This window comes from Phaseolus vulgaris, chromosome 1, assembly GCF_051622355.1.
Source record: "Phaseolus vulgaris cultivar YP4 chromosome 1, ASM5162235v1, whole genome shotgun sequence".
In the NCBI taxonomy this organism is placed as follows: domain Eukaryota; kingdom Viridiplantae; phylum Streptophyta; class Magnoliopsida; order Fabales; family Fabaceae; genus Phaseolus; species Phaseolus vulgaris.
In genome coordinates this window covers 45,607,387-45,625,872 of record NC_143498.1, presented here as the reverse complement: position 1 = coordinate 45,625,872, position 18,486 = coordinate 45,607,387, and the positions used below count along the sequence as shown (strand labels likewise).

Here is an 18,486-nt window from a genome sequence, read left to right as displayed (position 1 = left end):
GTTTAAAAGATAAAACTCGAATTTCAATTTAATAAATAGCACAAAAAAACAAAATCTTAATGGGGTGAGAGAGGCTCGAACTCTCGACCTCAGGATAACTCAGAAGCTATGAGACCTACGCGCTAGCCAACTGCGCCACCACCCCTTTTGTTAAATCATCTGAACTAAATATATTTATTTTATATTTAGTTGACATAGTTACTTGGGCCTTTAAAAGTTGGACTGACTGTTTAAATTCATTTACCTTTTTAGGTGGGAAATTCATCTTATACATCCATGCATTTCTTTCTCCATTCCATACTTAAAAAATACTTTTATTAAATTTATTTTAATTTCAGAATGTAGATTCGAAAACTTTCCAGAACTTAATTCTATAGATTAGTGAATATACACTTAAATTAATACATTATATTATGTTTAGTGGTGGTGAGTAGATTTGAGTGTTATAAATAAAAAAATTCTTTAATGAATAGTGATAAGCATTAGGTGTTCACTTAGTCACAAATTCATTTCAGTTTTTTTAGGCACTGTTAGTAGAGATTACTTACAAATTCAAGATTAGGGTCAACATGTTTATAAGTATTATTCTCCGTGGTTAGGTATGTATAGACAAAATGAGACAATTTTAGTTTATTTTTATCAGTTTATTATCAATTTGCTAAAAATAGATTGAGACATATACATTAACCTACGTTGATTAAATATTAGAAAAAATAATTTTATCATTTAAAATAATCCTACTCAATATCAAACAAAAATCTCTCTTATAAAAAATATTATTCTTAACAAACAAAGTCGTGTATATATAACCATTTATAAAAAAAAAATTAACCCTGATCTTAATTAACTGATTAATTAAAATTGTTTATAAGCATTAACCTTATAGTCAAACTATAACAATTTTTCATATTATGTTTTAAATTTTTTCTAAGACAGCCTGTTTTAATATTTTTTTTAAAGATAGTTAAGTTTTATATATCAAAAATTTGTTGAATAACCGGTTATAATTAAAATTTGTTGTATAACTTATTAGTTAAAAATCAATTTTAATTAAACACGATCGTAGAAACAAAGGTGTGATAGTTTCGGTATTACATTTTTATTAAATTTTGTTTTTTTAACTTAATAAGCATAATTTGATATAGTTTATAATGTTTTTTATTATTATGTAGTGAGATATGTTAATTTGTAAAAGAACCCTCTAAATAACATCTATAGTATTTTTTATTTGCATATATTTTTCTTTAAATGAAAAAGTAGTGTTGATCTTTAACTCCGAACTATTATATACATATTAATATTGGATATAATGAACCCTCTAATGATACTTTATTTTATTTAATCATCATTAACTAATAACTATGCATGTTTTTAGCCTTTGACGCCATGTACATGGTTGTATCCACACAACTCGTTAAAATAAATAAATAAAAACTCATTAATTTATAAACAGGAAGGACCTAAATTAAGATGGAAGCATATTAGTACAATTAGTAACTAATGACGGAAAGAGGACAAAATTAACATATCAAATGTTTCTTTAGTTAATGTATCAAAATCGCATTACCTTTGAAAAAATTAAATTTTAATGGTAATTGGTTTGTTTGACTTTTTTTGTATAATTAATTCATACAATTTAAAGTGCATGACAAAAGAACCCAACAAAATGTGTGTTTTATATTTTGGATTTGTTTGTTTGTTTAGCTAAGCCATTGAATGGTATTCCATCTTAACTGTATAAAATGCTGTTCATGAAAAGCTAAAAAGTTAACATCATTCTACAGCATGATGGCAATGGAAGAAGAAAAAGGGTTTGCAAGTAGTGGAAGAGAGGATGACTACACCAAAGATGGCACAGTGGACCTCAAAGGTAAACCAGTTTTAAGATCAAATACTGGAAGATGGAGAGCTTGTTCCTTCATTGTAGGTAAATGCAACTCATTTTTAATTTAACTTCCTTTAATTTTAGCCCTTTTCTTTAACTCATTCCTATTATTGTTTTGGATTGCCTCTTCCTTTTACTTTATTATATAAACAAATTGATGTTATACTTGGCAATATACACAAATTGTTTTAGGATGATGAGAGGAAAAGAAAAATAGAAAGAAATGAAGTTTGTTCTTGAAATAGAAAGTAAATATTTGAATTGATGATTGACTATGTTCTTACTTGCATAGTTTTAATAATTAATTGTAGGGTATGAAATGATTGAAAGAATGGCATACTATGGGATAGCATCAAATCTAGTGTTGTATCTAACAGAGAAGCTCCATGAGGGCACTGTCAAATCTTCAAAGAGTGTTACCAATTGGACTGGTGCAGTCTGGATCATGCCAGCTGCCGGAGCTTATATTGCCGATGCCTATCTTGGTCGCTATTGGACCTTTCTTATAGCATCAGCCATTTACCTTTTGGTATATATACATATATGAAACATCATTGTACCAAATTTTCCAACTATGTGTTTGATACATGTCAATCTTCTGAAAACACATAAATCTTATAAAGAGAATCATATTGATTGTGCTTCTGCATACTGCATGAAAGTATTACATGATCTCAGATTACTTGTGTCCGTATTCTCGTTTAATCTCTGTGTGACACATTACTGAGTTTTCCAATTATACGTCACATGGAGAATGTATGGACTATAATGGTTTTGATCCATGTAATAATTTTTCATGTTGTAGCATATCTTGCATTTTAACACTATAAAGGGAACATGGTCGTGTATTTTTGGTTGCAGGGAATGTGTTTGTTGACTCTAGCAGTGTCAGTACCAGGATTGAGACCACCAGCATGTGCTTCAGGCGTTGCAGACCAAGATTGCCCACAAGCATCGTCATTGCAAGTGGGAATTTTCTTCTTTGCCTTGTACATCATTGCAGCAGGCACAGGGGGGACCAAGCCCAACATTTCTACAATGGGAGCAGACCAATTTGACGAGTTTGAACCCAAAGAGAGGTCCCAAAAGCTTTCCTTCTACAATTGGTGGGTGTTCAATATTCTAATTGGAACCATTTCCGCCCAAACTCTCTTGGTTTACATACAAGACAGAGTTGGTTTTGAACTTGGTTATGGGATCCCAACCATTGGCCTAGCCTTTTCAATATTGATGTTTCTGCTAGGAACTCCTCTTTATAGGCATAGATTACCCTCAGGGAGCCCTTTAACCAGGATGGCCCAGGTACTTGTGTCTGCAGTGAGGAAGTGGAAGGTACATGTCCCAGATGATTTGAATGAGCTACATGAGCTCAGCATGGAAGAGTATTATGCAAGTAAAGGGAGAACAAGAATTTATCACAGTTCTTCATTAAGGCTAGTAATCAAATTTCTCTTCAAATTTACTGTCATTAATATCACAAACAGTTGGTGGGCATAAAGCAACCAAATTGACTGGCTCAGAATTATTTACTTTTTTCCAATGTTAAGGATGAAATTAACCTAATAAATTGGAAATTTTAAAGCTGAGGGTTAACTTTATTTTTTGTAATATGGAAAGATTAAACTGATTGATGGAACCAATATCAAAGTCACCGATTAGATAACAGTTGTGAACATACCTTCGAGATTTCTCTCTTTTTTTGTACTTATGAAGAATGATACTGCTTTCAATCACTTATCGTGAAGGTACTTTTGAAAGGAGTGCAATCAACATGTCTTCATTTGTCTTCTTTTTCAAGTTCCGTTGTATTGTTTTTGTGGTGTCAAACACTTGGTATGGATTATTTGAGTAAATTATATGTCTTTTTGTTTGAGTTGAAAGCACAGCAATCTTGTAACCTTGACACTGTGTGCAGATTCCTGGACAAAGCTGCAGTGAAGACAGGCGAAACATCACCATGGATGCTTTGTACTGTGACTCAAATTGAGGAAACCAAGCAAATGATGAAAATGGTTCCTATTTTGATTACTACATGCATTCCAAGCACCATAATAGCTCAAACCACCACACTCTTCATCAGACAAGGCACCACACTGGACAGGGGAATGGGACCCCATTTTAAAATTCCTCCAGCATGTCTCATAGCTTTTGTAAACATCTTCATGCTGATAAGCGTTGTGATCTATGACCGCCTTTTCGTTCCTGCAATCCGGCACTACACCAAGAACCCCAGAGGGATTTCCCTTCTGCAGAGACTTGGAATTGGCCTTGTGCTACATGTTATCATAATGCTCACTGCATGCTTTGTTGAGAGGAAGAGACTGAGTGTGGCAAGAGAAAACAACCTTTTAGGCCAGCTTGATAAAATTCCTCTAACCATTTTCATCCTCCTCCCTCAGTTTGCTTTGACAGGAATTGCTGATACCTTTGTTGATGTTGCTAAGTTGGAGTTCTTCTATGATCAAGCACCAGAAACCATGAAAAGTTTGGGAACGTCATATTTCACAACCACCTTGAGCATTGGAAATTTTCTTAATAGTTTTCTACTTTCAACTGTTGCTGATCTCACCCACAGACATGGTCACAAGAGTTGGATTTTGGATAATCTAAATGCCTCCCGTTTAGATTATTATTATGCATTCTTGGCCCTGCTAAGCGTAATCAACTTCTTTTGCTTTGTGGCTGTTGCCAAATTGTACGTCTATAATGGTGATGAAACACAAATCAGCATGGACTTGGATATGAACCCTAATACTAGAATAACCCCAAGTACCACACAACCAGATAACTGAAAGGAGAAAGGAACATTACGTACTTGCTGAAGAACTTTTAAGTATAAAAAATAAATATTCAATGTAGATCCAAAACTACACCTTAACATTTGTTATCAATTACTTTCATGTATCAAAAAAACACTCTCTTAAAATATGGTTGGAGAAAAACTATTTTTCATCATAATAAAATTTGTAAACTGACCAATTAATCACAAAACACAATATATTGTATTTCTAAAACATACAAAACCAATTGCTAATTTTTTCTTACTAGCAAAAACCGCGCATCTGTATTCATATTTTCTCTTTTACTCAACTTTCACGATGATAGTTAAAAATGAAGGTTATTTTATTTTATATGTAAGATTTAGTGTGGAAATGTGTGATAGTATCTCTTTCTTCTGATTGTTACCTTAAAATAAAGAATTAAGGAAAGAGTGAAATCATATAAAAACTGTATAATAATATTAATATTAATTTAAAAAATTAAAAAATAATATATTTTTTTAAGTAATTCATATCAAATGATAAAATACTTCATTATAATAATAAAATGAAATATTAAATAAGGGTAAAATCGAAAAAAATTTGTAAAAAAAAACACAATTATAATGGAGAATCCATATATATAGGAATAAATAAAATAGCATTTGTTATTTGTCATCAAATTAATAAGAAAATGACAATATATTACAATTTTAAATATATAATAACATCTATTATTTATCAATAAATTAATCATAAAACTACAATATCTTATTTCTAAAATATATAACAACAAAATCATCTTTCTTCTTTAATTTAATTTACCTTTTATTATAAAACTTTAAGTTGGTAAATTTCTTCTTAGTAATCATTAATCTGATAATCATATAATTATATCTAAGATCCTTACAAACATACCATGACCTATCCGGGTTATTACTATCTCTTTTTATAATACTTCTACGGTTAGGAATAATTTAAAATTTAAAATAATATTATAAAAGACTTGTTCCTCATTATCATAATATCTGTTATGATAATAAATTTAAATTATAAAAAACCTTTATCAAATAATTATTATATTAAAAAATATAAATTTGATATAGAAAAATATTTTATTCTTAAAAATACGAAGTCTTAGGGAATAAAGCATCTCTCTATTATTGGTACAAGGCTTCTGAAAATGTAAATAAATTAAAGTTGTTATTCATAAGATGTGATTCCCTTTTATCTGTTTATCATGTCCTTACGTATTTAACATTTTCGTTAATCATTTTGACAGTTCGCATGTAGAAAACGATATAGCCGACAAATTTTCCTTTTAATCATCGAAAAATATATATACACACACGTATATGTGTGGATGCATTTGCACAAAGAAAGTGCTTTCGGCACCTAAGTTGATAAGGAATGGCACTATGGAAATAAGAATGAAGATTCACAAAGTTTAAATATTTAGATAAGTGATTATTTAGTTTTGTATTGAATTAAAAAATATAATATTTATAGCTATTTACTTATAAATAAAATGCAAAGTAGATGTAAATGTAAAAAATATATATATTAAAAAATACTATAAGTCGATTTTCAATTTTTTTTATACACTTTTAAAAAAGAAATTTAATCATACACACAATGATTAATAAAAATATGAATAAAAATTAGAGGGAATAGTTTTTTTTTATAAATTGTTACTTTTCTTTGAACAAGTATTTACAACATTCATAAAAAATTAATTATTATATTTATTATTCTCAAATTAATAATTTAAATTATATAAAAAAAATCACTATTTTGAAAAAAAAAATTCTTTCCTTTTTGTCTATAAAATTTCCAAACCAAAGTTTCAAAAAATAAATTATTTCCAAAATATATAATTATTAATTTTGTTAACAAAATTTTCTTATTTACATTTTTTTAAAATTATTGCTTAGAATATATGTTTTTATAAATAATTATTTTTCTAAATTATTATATTCTAGATAATTTTTCAAGAAATAATTTTCCTTTAAATAATTAGTTTTTAAAAATCAAAATTACTAAGTTTCTTTCTTCATTTTTAAATATAAGATAAAATTAAGTTTAAAATGAAACCAAATTTTGAAGAGCTAAAGTAAATTGTATTATTTTGATAATTATTGGACACAATATACTATTTAAGTAAGTAATCGAAGTTAGGAAGCAAATTATAAAGATGATGAAAGTGTACTAATTGTATCAAAATTTGACATAAGACAATGGGATATAATAATGCAATTGATTAGTGAGTGAAAAGGGGAAAAGCATATAAGACATTGAGTGAGAGCCACTCTAATATAATTCAAAGGTGAAAACAAAAATACGTAAGAAAAGAAAGATAAGTGGCAGTAAGTAGAAACGAAATACATGTTGATTCCTTTTTTTGGAGTTAGATTTCTTTGCTAGTTAGCTCATGCAATTGGACAATCTACACAATTTGGTTGAGAAAGCTAAACTTCTGAAATCAGATTCCCCGCCTTCACTATATAAAAGGCTAAAAACTTGCACACAAAGAGACCCCAGAAAAACTCATGGCAATGATAGAAGAGAAAGGCCCTGCAAAAGGGAATGAAGATTACACTCAAGATGGCACAGTGGACCTAAAGGGTAGACCCGTTTTGAGAACAGAGACGGGAAAATGGAAAGCTTGTTCCTTCATAGTTGGTAATCCTTTTTCTTCTTATTCTTGATACAGTATGATGAATTGTTATCACTTGTGAACATGGGTTATGCATGGTTTTTTTATTTATAGGGTATGAAGTGTTTGAGAGGATGGCTTTCTATGGGATACAATCAAACCTAGTCATATATCTTACAAGGAACCTCCATGAGGGCACTGTCAAATCTTCCAACGACGTTAGCAACTGGGTTGGTTCGGTGTGGATGATGCCATTGGCAGGAGCTTACATAGCCGATGCTTTTCTTGGCAGATATAGAACCTTTGTAATTGCTTCATGCATTTATATTTTGGTATGAAACGTGACTTTTATTTCACCTTTGCGTGTTACATAGTATACTAGTCAACAAGAGTGGGAGTTGATAAACAACCTTGGATAAACATTGTGGTTTTGTATATATACATTATTATTGTTCGGGCTTAACTATGTTTTTACCTGTTTTTCCATGTTGTTTTTGGGCGTAGGGAATGTGTCTGTTGACACTAGCAGTTTCTGTACCAGCACTGAAGCCACCACGATGTGATGAAGGCAAGAATTGCCCACAGGCATCGTCATTGCAATATGGTTTCTTCTTAATGGCCCTTTATATCATTGCAATAGGCACAGGAGGGACGAAGCCTAACATTTCGACCATGGGAGCAGACCAATTTGATGAGTTCGAACCCAAAGAAAGAACCCATAAACTCTCCTTCTTCAATTGGTGGTTTTTTAGTATTTTCTTTGGTACCCTTTTCGCCAACACTTTCTTGGTTTACATACAAGAGCGTGTGGGTTGGAGCATTGGATATGGCCTTCCCACCCTTGGCCTTGCTGTTTCAGTATTGGTGTTTCTGGTAGGAACTCCATTTTATAGGCACAAACTGCCATCAGGTAGCCCAATAACAAGGATGCTTCAGGTCTATGTTGCTGCTGTGAGGAAGTGGAAGCTACGTGTTCCAGACGATCCAAAGGAGCTACATGAGCTCAGCATTGAAGAGTATGCAAGTAGTGGCAGAAACAGAATTGATTCGAGCTCTTCATTCAGGTTAAGCCCATCTTTTTATCCTTTCAAATTGTCTACAAACACTTCTTATCTCTCATCTTATAAAAAAAACATAGATTTTTAAAGAATGTCTGAATCCTAAACAAAATTGGTCTTTCCATAGATGTTTGTCTGAAATCGAAGGCAAAAATAAAAGCATGAAGCAAAAGTTTATTTGAGCCCTTTCAAAATTCAGTATATTTTTCCATGTGACGTGAATGATTTGCAGAGTTGTCTGGTTGCAGTTTTCTTGACAAAGCCTCTATAAAGAATGGTCAAACATCATTATGGATGCTTTGTACTGTGACACAAGTAGAGGAAACCAAGCAAATGACAAAACTGATTCCTGTGTTGCTTACAACGATTATCCCAAGCACCTTGATAGTTCAAGCGAGCACACTCTTTGTCAAACAAGGCACCACTCTAGACAGGAGAATGGGACCCAATTTTCATATTCCCCCGGCATGCCTCAATGCATTTGTAACTATCGCCATGCTCATAACGGTTGTTCTCTATGACCGTGTTTTTGTTCCTGCGATTCGCCACTACACAAAAAACCCAAGAGGGATCACAATGCTGCAGAGACTTGGCATTGGACTTGTCATACATGTCACCATAATGGTCATTGCATGCTTTGTTGAAAGAAAGAGACTTAAGGTGGCAAGAGAAAACCACCTCTTGCTCGAGCAAGATACAATTCCTCTCACAATTTTCATTCTCCTCCCTCAGTATGCTTTGGGAGGGGTTGCTGATAACTTCGTGGAAGTAGCCAAGATGGAGTTATTCTATGATCAAGCACCAGATGGCATGAAAAGTCTAGCAACATCATATTTCACAACCACCTTGGGTATTGGAAGCTTTCTCAGCAGTTTTCTTCTCTCAACTATTGCTCACATCACCAAGAGAAATGGCCACGGGGGTTGGATTTTGAACAATCTAAACATCTCCCGTTTAGATTATTATTATGCATTCATGGCCGTATTGAGCTTCCTCAACTTGCTCTGCTTTTTGGTTGTTGCCAAGTTCTTTGTCTATAATGCTGATGTAACACAAACCAAATCGGGCTTGGAGATGAACCCTGCATCCTCACAGCCACAGAACAATACTGAAATAAACCAAAGCACCCCGCCAACAGATGGCTGATCATTGGGAAAACACCATGTTTTCTCCTGCTATCAACCTTTTATGTATATAAAGGGTGCTTTAGATATCAGTTAGATGTATCTTCTCGTGACTCTTTCTTCACTTAGCCTTTCCTTGCTACTTACGCGCTTGGTTAAAGTGAAAAGCAGAGTTCTTTGACTGTTTAAGAGCATTAAAAAATCATGGGCAGTTTCACATCCATTATCACCGGTCTCTGCTGAGAAAATTTCCACCCATGTCTTTTCTTGCATGCAATCAGGATTAGACGGTTAATACTGTTACCTGAACAACATAAGAGCTATTGGAGTCGCTGACTTAAAAAACTTGAGCATTTAAAGTAGTAGGTCTCCTACAACAAAGGGTATGGGTTCTTTGAGAGAAAACCGAGATATCAGATCAAGATAACCAAGATCTTCTCGTAGCGATGAACAAGGAAAAGCACAAACCATAGCCAAATACATAACGTGAACCTAGATCATGAAAAATAAGTTTACACATCCTTAAACAATTAATCAAGTAATAATCAAACATTAAGATTAAGATGTATGTATGATATTTACGTTTATCAGTCAAATTAAAGTGCAACTAGATCATCTAACGCCAAAGAAATGATGGTATAAATTACATAACTCTAAGTCGTATCCAAATGAATTCAATTATAAATCCAGTTAAGACAATAATCAAAACTTACCTACAATTAAAAGAGTTAGAAATAACAATAAAATAAAAGGGTGTGTTGAGATTGTTGTGCTGAAAAAAAAAAGTAAATATTATAAAACACAGTAAAATGAAACCGGTTCACTATAAAGTTTATTCGACAATGAATTCGTCATTTATTTTCTTAATATTTTCACTCTTTCAATCCCATATAGTGTCAAACTTAATCGAACAAGCGTCAATCAAATTCAACATATTCTTATAAGCAAAAACAATTATGTATTCAGTATCTCACTAGTTTCAATATCTACTCGTGAGATATTTATCTTCTACCTCTTGAATTAAGCAAACAAGAGATTAATTAAGACTAAGCAAATTACCAAAAACTTCAATTAAAGAAAACAAACAAAATTTAAGTATTCTAAAACAATTTTTGACAAAACCAGATTAAGAATAAAACTTTATTGAACAAAAATCTCAAAATTCATTACGAAATTATAAGAGAATCAATCCCAAGGGATTTAGTCTTCTATACGGAGGAAAAACAAAGGATTACAAAAAAGAAAAATAAAGAAAACTAAGGAAACTCTAATAGTCTAGTATGCTCCGTTTTATGAACCCTAATCTAAAAACTTAATTTTTTTTTTCTCTTGAATGTGTGTCTTTTTATAGATTTCTTAGGTCCAAGGATTTCAAAAAAGTATTTTGTTTCAAATTTTATTCATAATTTATCAGTTTTCAACTTTTCAGAATTTTTGGATTCTTCTTTCCAACTTTTACTGCAACTCTATTTTTCATATCTTTGCAAAAGATTTGCTTCCAATTTTATTTCTAAGATATTGTAAATTTTATTCTCTTATTTTTCTTCTCAAACTTTGTTTTTTGTTTCCATTCAAGGAAGCAACTTGGACATTCGCATACGAGACACCTTGACAGTGGTAAACACTTCCTTCAAACCATCTATCTTGAGAAATATTATACAGTTTACCCTACAAATACAAAATTAACAGAAATAATGGTTAAAACCAAATAAACCCAATTAGATAAATTTTAACTAAAGCATCACAATTATTTATGATTAAAATTTTAAAGTGTGAATAAAATTATGTTCATTAATACACAAACCTCAATAATATAGGTTTATCTATGCAAAAGTTTATTATGACTATAAATAGGTTTACATTCTACACAAATGAAGAATCATCCGATAACATTTATTACTCAGACTTGAGATTGACTTGTTGTACAATTACCTACCATTTGCAACAACATTTATTACTCAGATTTGAAGATTGACTTAAGCCTCTTATTACCTTTTACAAGTACACCTCTCCTTTTCAAACTTATGACATTACAACATATATGTTGAGAGACGAAGACATCACACTAGCAATAATAGAGAATTACATATACATTCTACCGGAATGGAAGATTATTAAATAACATTTATTACTCATAATTGAAGATTGACTTGAGCATCCAATTACCTTTTGCAATTACATTCATTACGTATATCTATAAACTAATTTGAGCGCATGATTACCTTTTGTAAGTACATCACCCTTTCTCATACTTATAACATTGCAACATATACATCAAGAGACGAAGATACCGTGCTATCACTAAAAAAAAGAATTATATACAAAAGAGTCATTCTAAGTTCTTACAAAAACAGTTTGAAATTCCAACTCATACTTAAATTCAGTGTTAACATACCACAATTTCTTCTTTTAAGCATCTCCATTCTTAGAAAAATCACCTATTTGTTCTAAAATGGTCTACTGAAGAACAAATAAAAATAAGAATGTGGTAATAAGAACATAAATGTACCAAGAAAATTAGAGATGGTAATTAATAACATATTGTGAGAAAAATCGCATTTTCAATTTATGACAATGGTGAAAGTGTTATTGTAAATCAATCTTGCTTACAAACAAGTGTGTCTACTATTTGTGGTGAAAGAAAGTTGCGACATAGACCAAGAATTATTTCTCAAATACTAAAGGGGATAAGCTCCTTCTTCTTTATTTGTAGTTTGAATTTTGGATGGAACATGTAAGAACAATGACATAGAAGCAATGACGATCACTAGGTGTATACCTTGAATGAAATGGTTGATTAGAAGTTCAACTCACTAAGAAAAATTCTAGGATTAACTACTTATGAAAATATCCTAAAGAGAACTCAAGAAGATATATGACCAAAATTAGAAAGTGTAATAATTCTCATTTAAGTTAAGAAATATAAGAGAAAAATGCACACACTTGTTTATAACCCTAAAACTCGGCCAAGGAATAGAGAAAGTGAAAGGGAAAAATCAAGTTTGAAGGACTTGGGCGCCAAGACTAGTCACGCAAAGGTGTAGGAAGCACACCTGCTAACCCTAATTGACATGCTCAATCTCCTTGTGATCGATCAATTCAAATTGAATGTTTCTAAAAACAGTTGTTTTTTTCTTTTTGAACCCTTAACCCATTACAATAAATTAAACAAAATCCTATACATGATAGATCTTTCTTTTGCAGAGTGAACGCCCTATCAAATGAGAAACAAACTATCAGCTACACAATGCATTTTAGTTAACAAAAGGCTGCAATTTACATGCAGCAATTGATTCAAGAATCCACGTGTGACCAATCACTTGTAAAGTATTAGCAGCTAAATCCTCTGCGTCGTTTAGCCTTTGCCAGAGAATTGATACTTCTTCTCCCAACTTGCATCCTTGTGGGGGATCAAGGTTGTAAACAACCAGCAACTTCGAAGAATTCACTTTGCATTCCTGTCTTTCGGCTTCCAATTCTTCCTTGCTTCTCAAAACAGTGCCTCCACCCACTTCAATCAATTCTTCAAGATCTTCCTTATAAGTTGACACATAATCCCCAGAAAAATAAAATTTTAAGCTACTGAATAGCTTTGGCTCCTGTCATCACAACAATTAGAATATTATAATAGAACTCGAAGGTATTTCACAAGTAATTAACATCGAATTTCAACTGTTTTAAGCCCAAAATAACAAATTATAAACGTTGAAAGTCAACAGGTCACTACTGAGCTAAACATTAAATATAACCTTAACATATCTATCTAGATGTTTCAGATGTTGAAAAGGAAAATAAGTGGCATTCTACAAGTTACTTAATATTATAATTTTTGACAGAGCAAGAAAAACAAGTCATGCCTTCACAATTTACATGAACATAAGATGCGACTAGAATACTTACATTGGCCAATGCCCTAAGTCTGCCAGCTCTTGGGCCACCTTGACACCCTTGGTTGTCAACACCAATTTCATATGGTTGTTCTTCTACAGGATTTTTCTCTTCCATGCATGCTTTTATCCCTACATTAATAAAATACATGGTATTTACATAACTAGAAAAGATATGAATAAGCATGAAAAAAATGCTTATCAAGCACATTTGAAAAACATGTAAGACCAATATACATGCTTTAAATAGAAAAGTCCATTACATGCTGAAGCATAAGCAGAAATTTAAGTTTCAAGCACAAACACAAATCTCCCATGTTAGCAGACCACCTCGTGTAGGGGGTGACTAGGTGCCAAAGACATAAAATAAATAAGAGTGGCAAGGTTAAATCATTACAAATACTCTCCATTCCAATTTCCTTCTAACTACAACACACCCCTAAAGTCAAGAAACTACTGGGAGCCCTAAGATTACCAAAATCATCACACTAATAAAGGAGATATTATATTAGTAACTAACCAGATTTGACACCCAGTTTATGGTATTTCAAGATTTTCATGAGTAGAAAAATTAATGTCTTGTTACCACTAACAATATACAATATAGATCAAGAGTATTTTTACTTTAGGGGTCAATTAATAATATGTAAGGGGACACCAAAGCATCATATAGAACATAATTGACTTTGTTCTCATGTCTGCCAAAAAGCATGTCATCTTCCAAACTACAGCCCTCCAATTGAAGCCATTATTAAATACTCGCCAATATTTGTCCAAAATTATAAGATGAGTGTCAACTCAAATAAGCAACACTGAAATAAAAACTTAAAACTTACAATCCAATTTTAGAACCCATCGTCCATTTAGAATGGCCATGAGAACTTTCAATGTCCTTGAGCATGCTCCATTTGCATCAGTTGACGCAATTACATGTGTAACATTTGAGGTCCAGAATTTCGTCACAGTTGCACCAATCGTGCTTGCATAATCTATCAAAAGTACCTGCACCATCGATAAGGAAAAAAAAATGTCATATACCAAAGATTAAAACATTATGCATAAAGCACAGAATGATGCAATATGCTCCTCAATAAGCAAAAACACAAGTGTTATAAATAACCCTTCTATTAGCATCAGATTGTTCAACATGTCAAAAGATACAGTATCCATTCCCCAAGAAAGAAAAGCATTAAAAATATAAAGATAGCAAATAAACCCAATCACTGAAAGTAGACAACTTTCAAACTAACCTTTTCTTCATTTGATAAAGCAGATCCACAGAAAACCATATTTTTACAATCATCCTGTGAAGCTTCATGAGTATTTGAGTTGTGAGATGACCTGTATACAGGAGTTACTCAGTAATAGTGCCCAACCTTGACAAGAAAATTACACATAATTTACAAGAGTATTATGACAAACAAAACAGTGGTAAAAACATAACCCTGAAATCTACTATATAACAAATGGTTGAGTACAACATTTGAGCTCTGTATTAATTATGCGAAGTTCTCTAGTTTAGGAGGCAACCTATAATATTTATTATAATAGTAGAAAAACATTGAAAGACAAAGAAATGCATGAGATGCTTGAAATAGCACATGACAAGGAAGAAAACATACAGGTGAGACAAATTGGGATGCTTCCGAGCTGCCTGTTTCTTAGACCTAGATTTCTCACATGGAAATTTTACATTTGAATGGAGGGGACAGAGCAAAAGAAAGTCCTCCTGAACCAATGAATACCCCAAAAAAGTTTAGAGATATACAAAGAACGATGTATTTTTTTTTAAGTTCTATGCTTTAAAATGGAAAGAAAGTTACATGATCCCAACGACAAGTTGAGATGTCCATAGCACAAGGAACATGATAAGTTCTTCGGCATGATTTGACATAGCAACCAAGAGCTGCTCCCTTTAGATTACATTTACTGCATTTAAGTTTTGCTCCCCTGGCCAATTCTGCCTTCAGATTCTTAACCACTTCACCAGCAAAGTACACTTGTGGTGCCCTGGATTCCAAAAGTTTACCCCAAATTTATCAGAAAAATGCAAACAGAAAGGGAAAAGATACTAAAATGCACACTGGTTACAATGTAAATGTTTTGAACAAAACATGGTCAATCAAGATTCAATGCTGTTTTTAGGTGGCTCCACAAATCCAACCAATAAAAATGTAGACTAGAATGCTTTTGTAATGAGCAATGCATAGAAATATCAAGTTAACATACCAGTCAATACAACTTCTGTGCACAGGAATAACATTTGGCTTCATTGCTGCAACTCCACTAACTAAGTTTCCATTAGCATAATGCAGCATTGGTCCAGTAACCTACAAAAAATCACCATAAAGACCAAGAAATAGTTTCAGACATTTGTCAGTAAGCATATACAGCATGAGAATAACAGTTGGGATCAGGGAAAAGGGAATTGAAAACAATGGCTATAGTTGGTACACATCAAATATTACCTCGGAGGTTTTAGAAGATTGGCAAAATGAACAGATACTTCCAGTTGGAGAAAAGTCATTTGGAGCATCTATTGCCAATTGTGCACCGGGGTCCTTTCCAGATTTATGGACAATAATTTTCTGTCTCTTGGTATCCCTTTCAAGACCCTCAGTTTCAGAGGCTGAACTTTCTGACCTTAATTGTCCCATTTTCTCGTTCAATTTTACATTTCCTGTACTAGCTCTCTTTAAGGAAGAATTACCCAGTCTATCAGGAGGAGGTAATGGCTGAAATTAAGAGTTTGAGAATGAGAAACCAGGTTGATAAAGGATTGGACATACAGCAGATTTAACAGTGTATAAACAGAAAACCATAAATATGAGTGTTTTTTTACATGTTCACTGTCTTGATCACTGCAGTCATTATCTGAACCTTTGGTATCACAAAAAGGAGGGCTGTCTGGGGCTGACTGTGTCACTTGATTCACATCCATTTCCATATGGGAAGATAGCATCAGATTAGGCTTCCCTCTCCCATGAGACAACTCAAGCTCTTCAGCTCTATCATGCACTGCAATCTTGGATTTGAGATTCTTGACAACCCCAACCTTGTTCACATTAGGCAAATTCCGAGGAAGCTTGCCAGCTTTTATACTACTAGAAGTTGAATTAAGAACTGCTTGGCATGGCTCCAAAACCCTCTCATCACCTACATCAATAAGTTTAAATAAATATATATACATATATATAAACAATTCAGCTTCAAACAATGTATAGTTTTTTTAATCAATTAAAAAAGCTCTCCAAAAGTAAAATAACTTCACCAGACGAACGTTGCTGAAACAAACTAGCACAAAAGGTAGCCTCCAAGCTTCTATATATTGCTACCACATTCTCCACAAAAGTCACGTGCCTTACATCTGCCTCCCACAATCATCACATAAGAAATATAAGTATACATAATTCAAAACATAGAAAACATAGCTTAGACCATAACATAAACTGTTGAAAAGAAAAGAGGAAATCAAGAATTTGATCCTTCAAATATCGCGCTTTCTCCAAAATAATCTTATAAGATAAACAAAATTATGTAACTATCCTTATAATATTAAATATCTATCAATTTAGTTCACTTATTAACATATTTTACTGACCACCAATGACTAATTTGAAAGATTTTTCATTACTTGAAAAACTATTCAGTATCACTTATACTACAGGGTTTACTTATATAATTTGTTCAGTTTGAGAGCTGTAATAATTGTCTAGGAGTGAAATTGATAATTTATTTGAATAGGAAGAAAAACAGAGCGACAAACACACGCCGGTAGTTGATCATGCAGCACACACGCTAAACCTAACAGCAAATTACCTGTTTGAGCATACTTTGCATCACAAACAGCACATTCAGAACCAGCCCCAGCCGTTATGCAATCAGCTAAGCATGAACTGCCAAACACAAAATGTCCAAATATCAGTTTCATTGGTGAGAAAAGCCGTGCAAAAAAATGACCAACATATACAAACAATACAACAAAGGAAATGAAGTAACGAACTCGCAGAACAGGTGGTTGCAAGGCAGTAACACCGGCCTCTTGAACAAGCCCAGACTGCAAGATCCAGCGCCAACACAGACAACAACAACAACAACAGAAAATCCATTAAACAAACTAGCTGCTGAAAATAACAAAATTAATTTATGTGAGCTTAAGTAGCAGCACAAGCACGAAACTAATTTAAATTTAATCGATAAAATAATGAAATAAATAAAAAATTTGCAACTGTAAAGGCTAAGTTCGATTTAGAGAGTTTATAGTGGAAAGACAAAATTGACGAACCAGAGAGGGCACTTGAGTTCGAGAGCGAGCTTCTGGAAGTGAAGCATCCATGGATTGAGAAGCTTGGTTTTACCGGCGTTAGGTTTTGCGGAATCATCCATTTTTTTATGAAAAAAAAAAGAGAAGAGTTGAGAAAAAGAAGGTCGCGTGGAAGAGAAGAGTAGTGAGATTGGAGATTTTATTTCGTTTTCATGGGAGGCGGTCTTTTCAGAGATGATGTATGAGATGAAACGTGGATGGCTGAGATTTATTGACTAGAAGCTAGGGCGCGGCCATGTATTTGATTGGCGCCTTGCAACGATGACGTTTTCATTTGAAGTACTCGCGCCACTTTTTCTTTTCGCTCTTCGCTTTCTTTCAAGTTTTCGGTTTTGCCTTCCCCCCACACCCAACTCCATTTATTAGTGATTGTATTCTTAATAACTTTTTCATTTGGCTTAAATAATATTACTAACGTTCGTCTTCTTCCAAAAACTTAATATACGCACTAAATTAAGGGCGTACATTACTCAAATTTAAACAAATTTCATCACTTAATTCGATTATAAAATTTGAAACTAACTGAGTTTTTTTTTAAAATATATTGAATATGAAAACAAATAGTACCTACATCATATTTTCATAAATCAAAAACATAAAAAATGGAAATTAAATCAATAGAGTGACACGGTTTTTCTCATGCAAATTAAATCTATTTCTATATTAGATTTTTCTTAAAACCATCACATGTAGCATAACACTAATGTATATTGTCTATATCGAGCTTTTAAAGGTGGAATAGCTATTATATAATCATCTTAGTAGATCATACTATTTAATGTTGCTATTTTTT

General features: G+C 32.5%; 3 protein-coding genes and 1 non-coding gene across 9 annotated transcripts; 2 read left to right on the top strand and 2 right to left on the bottom strand.

Annotated features, from left to right (window-relative positions):
* Positions 1-60: 60 nt before the first annotated feature.
* On the bottom strand, positions 61-145 carry TRNAM-CAU (transfer RNA methionine (anticodon CAU)). Its single transcript is given in 2 exon segments — positions 61-96; positions 108-145. It is a non-coding gene; the product is annotated as a tRNA-Met (tRNA).
* Positions 146-1,679: 1,534 nt separating this feature from the next.
* On the top strand, positions 1,680-4,758 carry LOC137814314 (protein NRT1/ PTR FAMILY 5.2). Of its 3 annotated transcripts, none has more exons than XR_016521664.1 (4): positions 1,680-1,927; positions 2,197-2,414; positions 2,747-3,718; positions 3,801-4,758. XR_016521664.1 is itself a non-coding variant. In XM_068616984.2 (4 exons), exons 1-4 carry the CDS (start codon positions 1,786-1,788, stop codon positions 4,675-4,677), a joined length of 1,809 nt encoding a protein of 602 aa, XP_068473085.1. In that variant the 5' UTR covers positions 1,721-1,785; the 3' UTR covers positions 4,678-4,758. The 3 variants fall into 3 exon arrangements, 2 of the variants coding, with proteins under 2 accessions (XP_090159807.1, XP_068473085.1); XM_068616984.2 differs by having other exon boundaries at positions 1,721-1,927; positions 2,747-3,318; XM_090303681.1 differs by lacking the exon at positions 2,197-2,414 and having other exon boundaries at positions 1,703-1,927; positions 2,747-3,318.
* Positions 4,759-7,168: 2,410 nt separating this feature from the next.
* LOC137814313 (protein NRT1/ PTR FAMILY 5.2) lies at positions 7,169-9,707 on the top strand. The gene is made up of 4 exons (XM_068616983.2): positions 7,169-7,326; positions 7,415-7,632; positions 7,805-8,364; positions 8,607-9,707. Exons 1-4 carry the CDS (start codon positions 7,194-7,196, stop codon positions 9,502-9,504), a joined length of 1,809 nt encoding a protein of 602 aa, XP_068473084.1. The 5' UTR covers positions 7,169-7,193; the 3' UTR covers positions 9,505-9,707.
* Positions 9,708-12,580: 2,873 nt separating this feature from the next.
* BARD1 (breast cancer associated RING 1) lies at positions 12,581-18,066 on the bottom strand. 4 transcript variants are annotated; one of them, XM_068616981.2, is made up of 13 exons: positions 17,655-18,066; positions 17,373-17,426; positions 17,189-17,265; positions 16,641-16,736; positions 16,212-16,525; positions 15,838-16,104; positions 15,599-15,699; positions 15,193-15,379; positions 14,992-15,098; positions 14,620-14,710; positions 14,206-14,371; positions 13,383-13,501; positions 12,581-13,081 (listed from the first exon to the last, which is right to left on the bottom strand). In XM_068616981.2, the coding sequence occupies exons 1-13, from the start codon at positions 17,753-17,755 to the stop codon at positions 12,737-12,739; spliced, it is 2,025 nt and encodes a 674-aa protein (XP_068473082.1). In that variant the 5' UTR covers positions 17,756-18,066; the 3' UTR covers positions 12,581-12,736. The 4 variants fall into 4 exon arrangements, with proteins under 4 accessions (XP_068473082.1, XP_068473080.1, XP_068473081.1 ...); XM_068616979.2 differs by having other exon boundaries at positions 17,373-17,493; positions 17,655-18,021; XM_068616980.2 differs by having other exon boundaries at positions 16,650-16,736; positions 17,373-17,493; positions 17,655-17,871.
* Between the last annotated feature and the right edge of the window lie 420 nt (positions 18,067-18,486).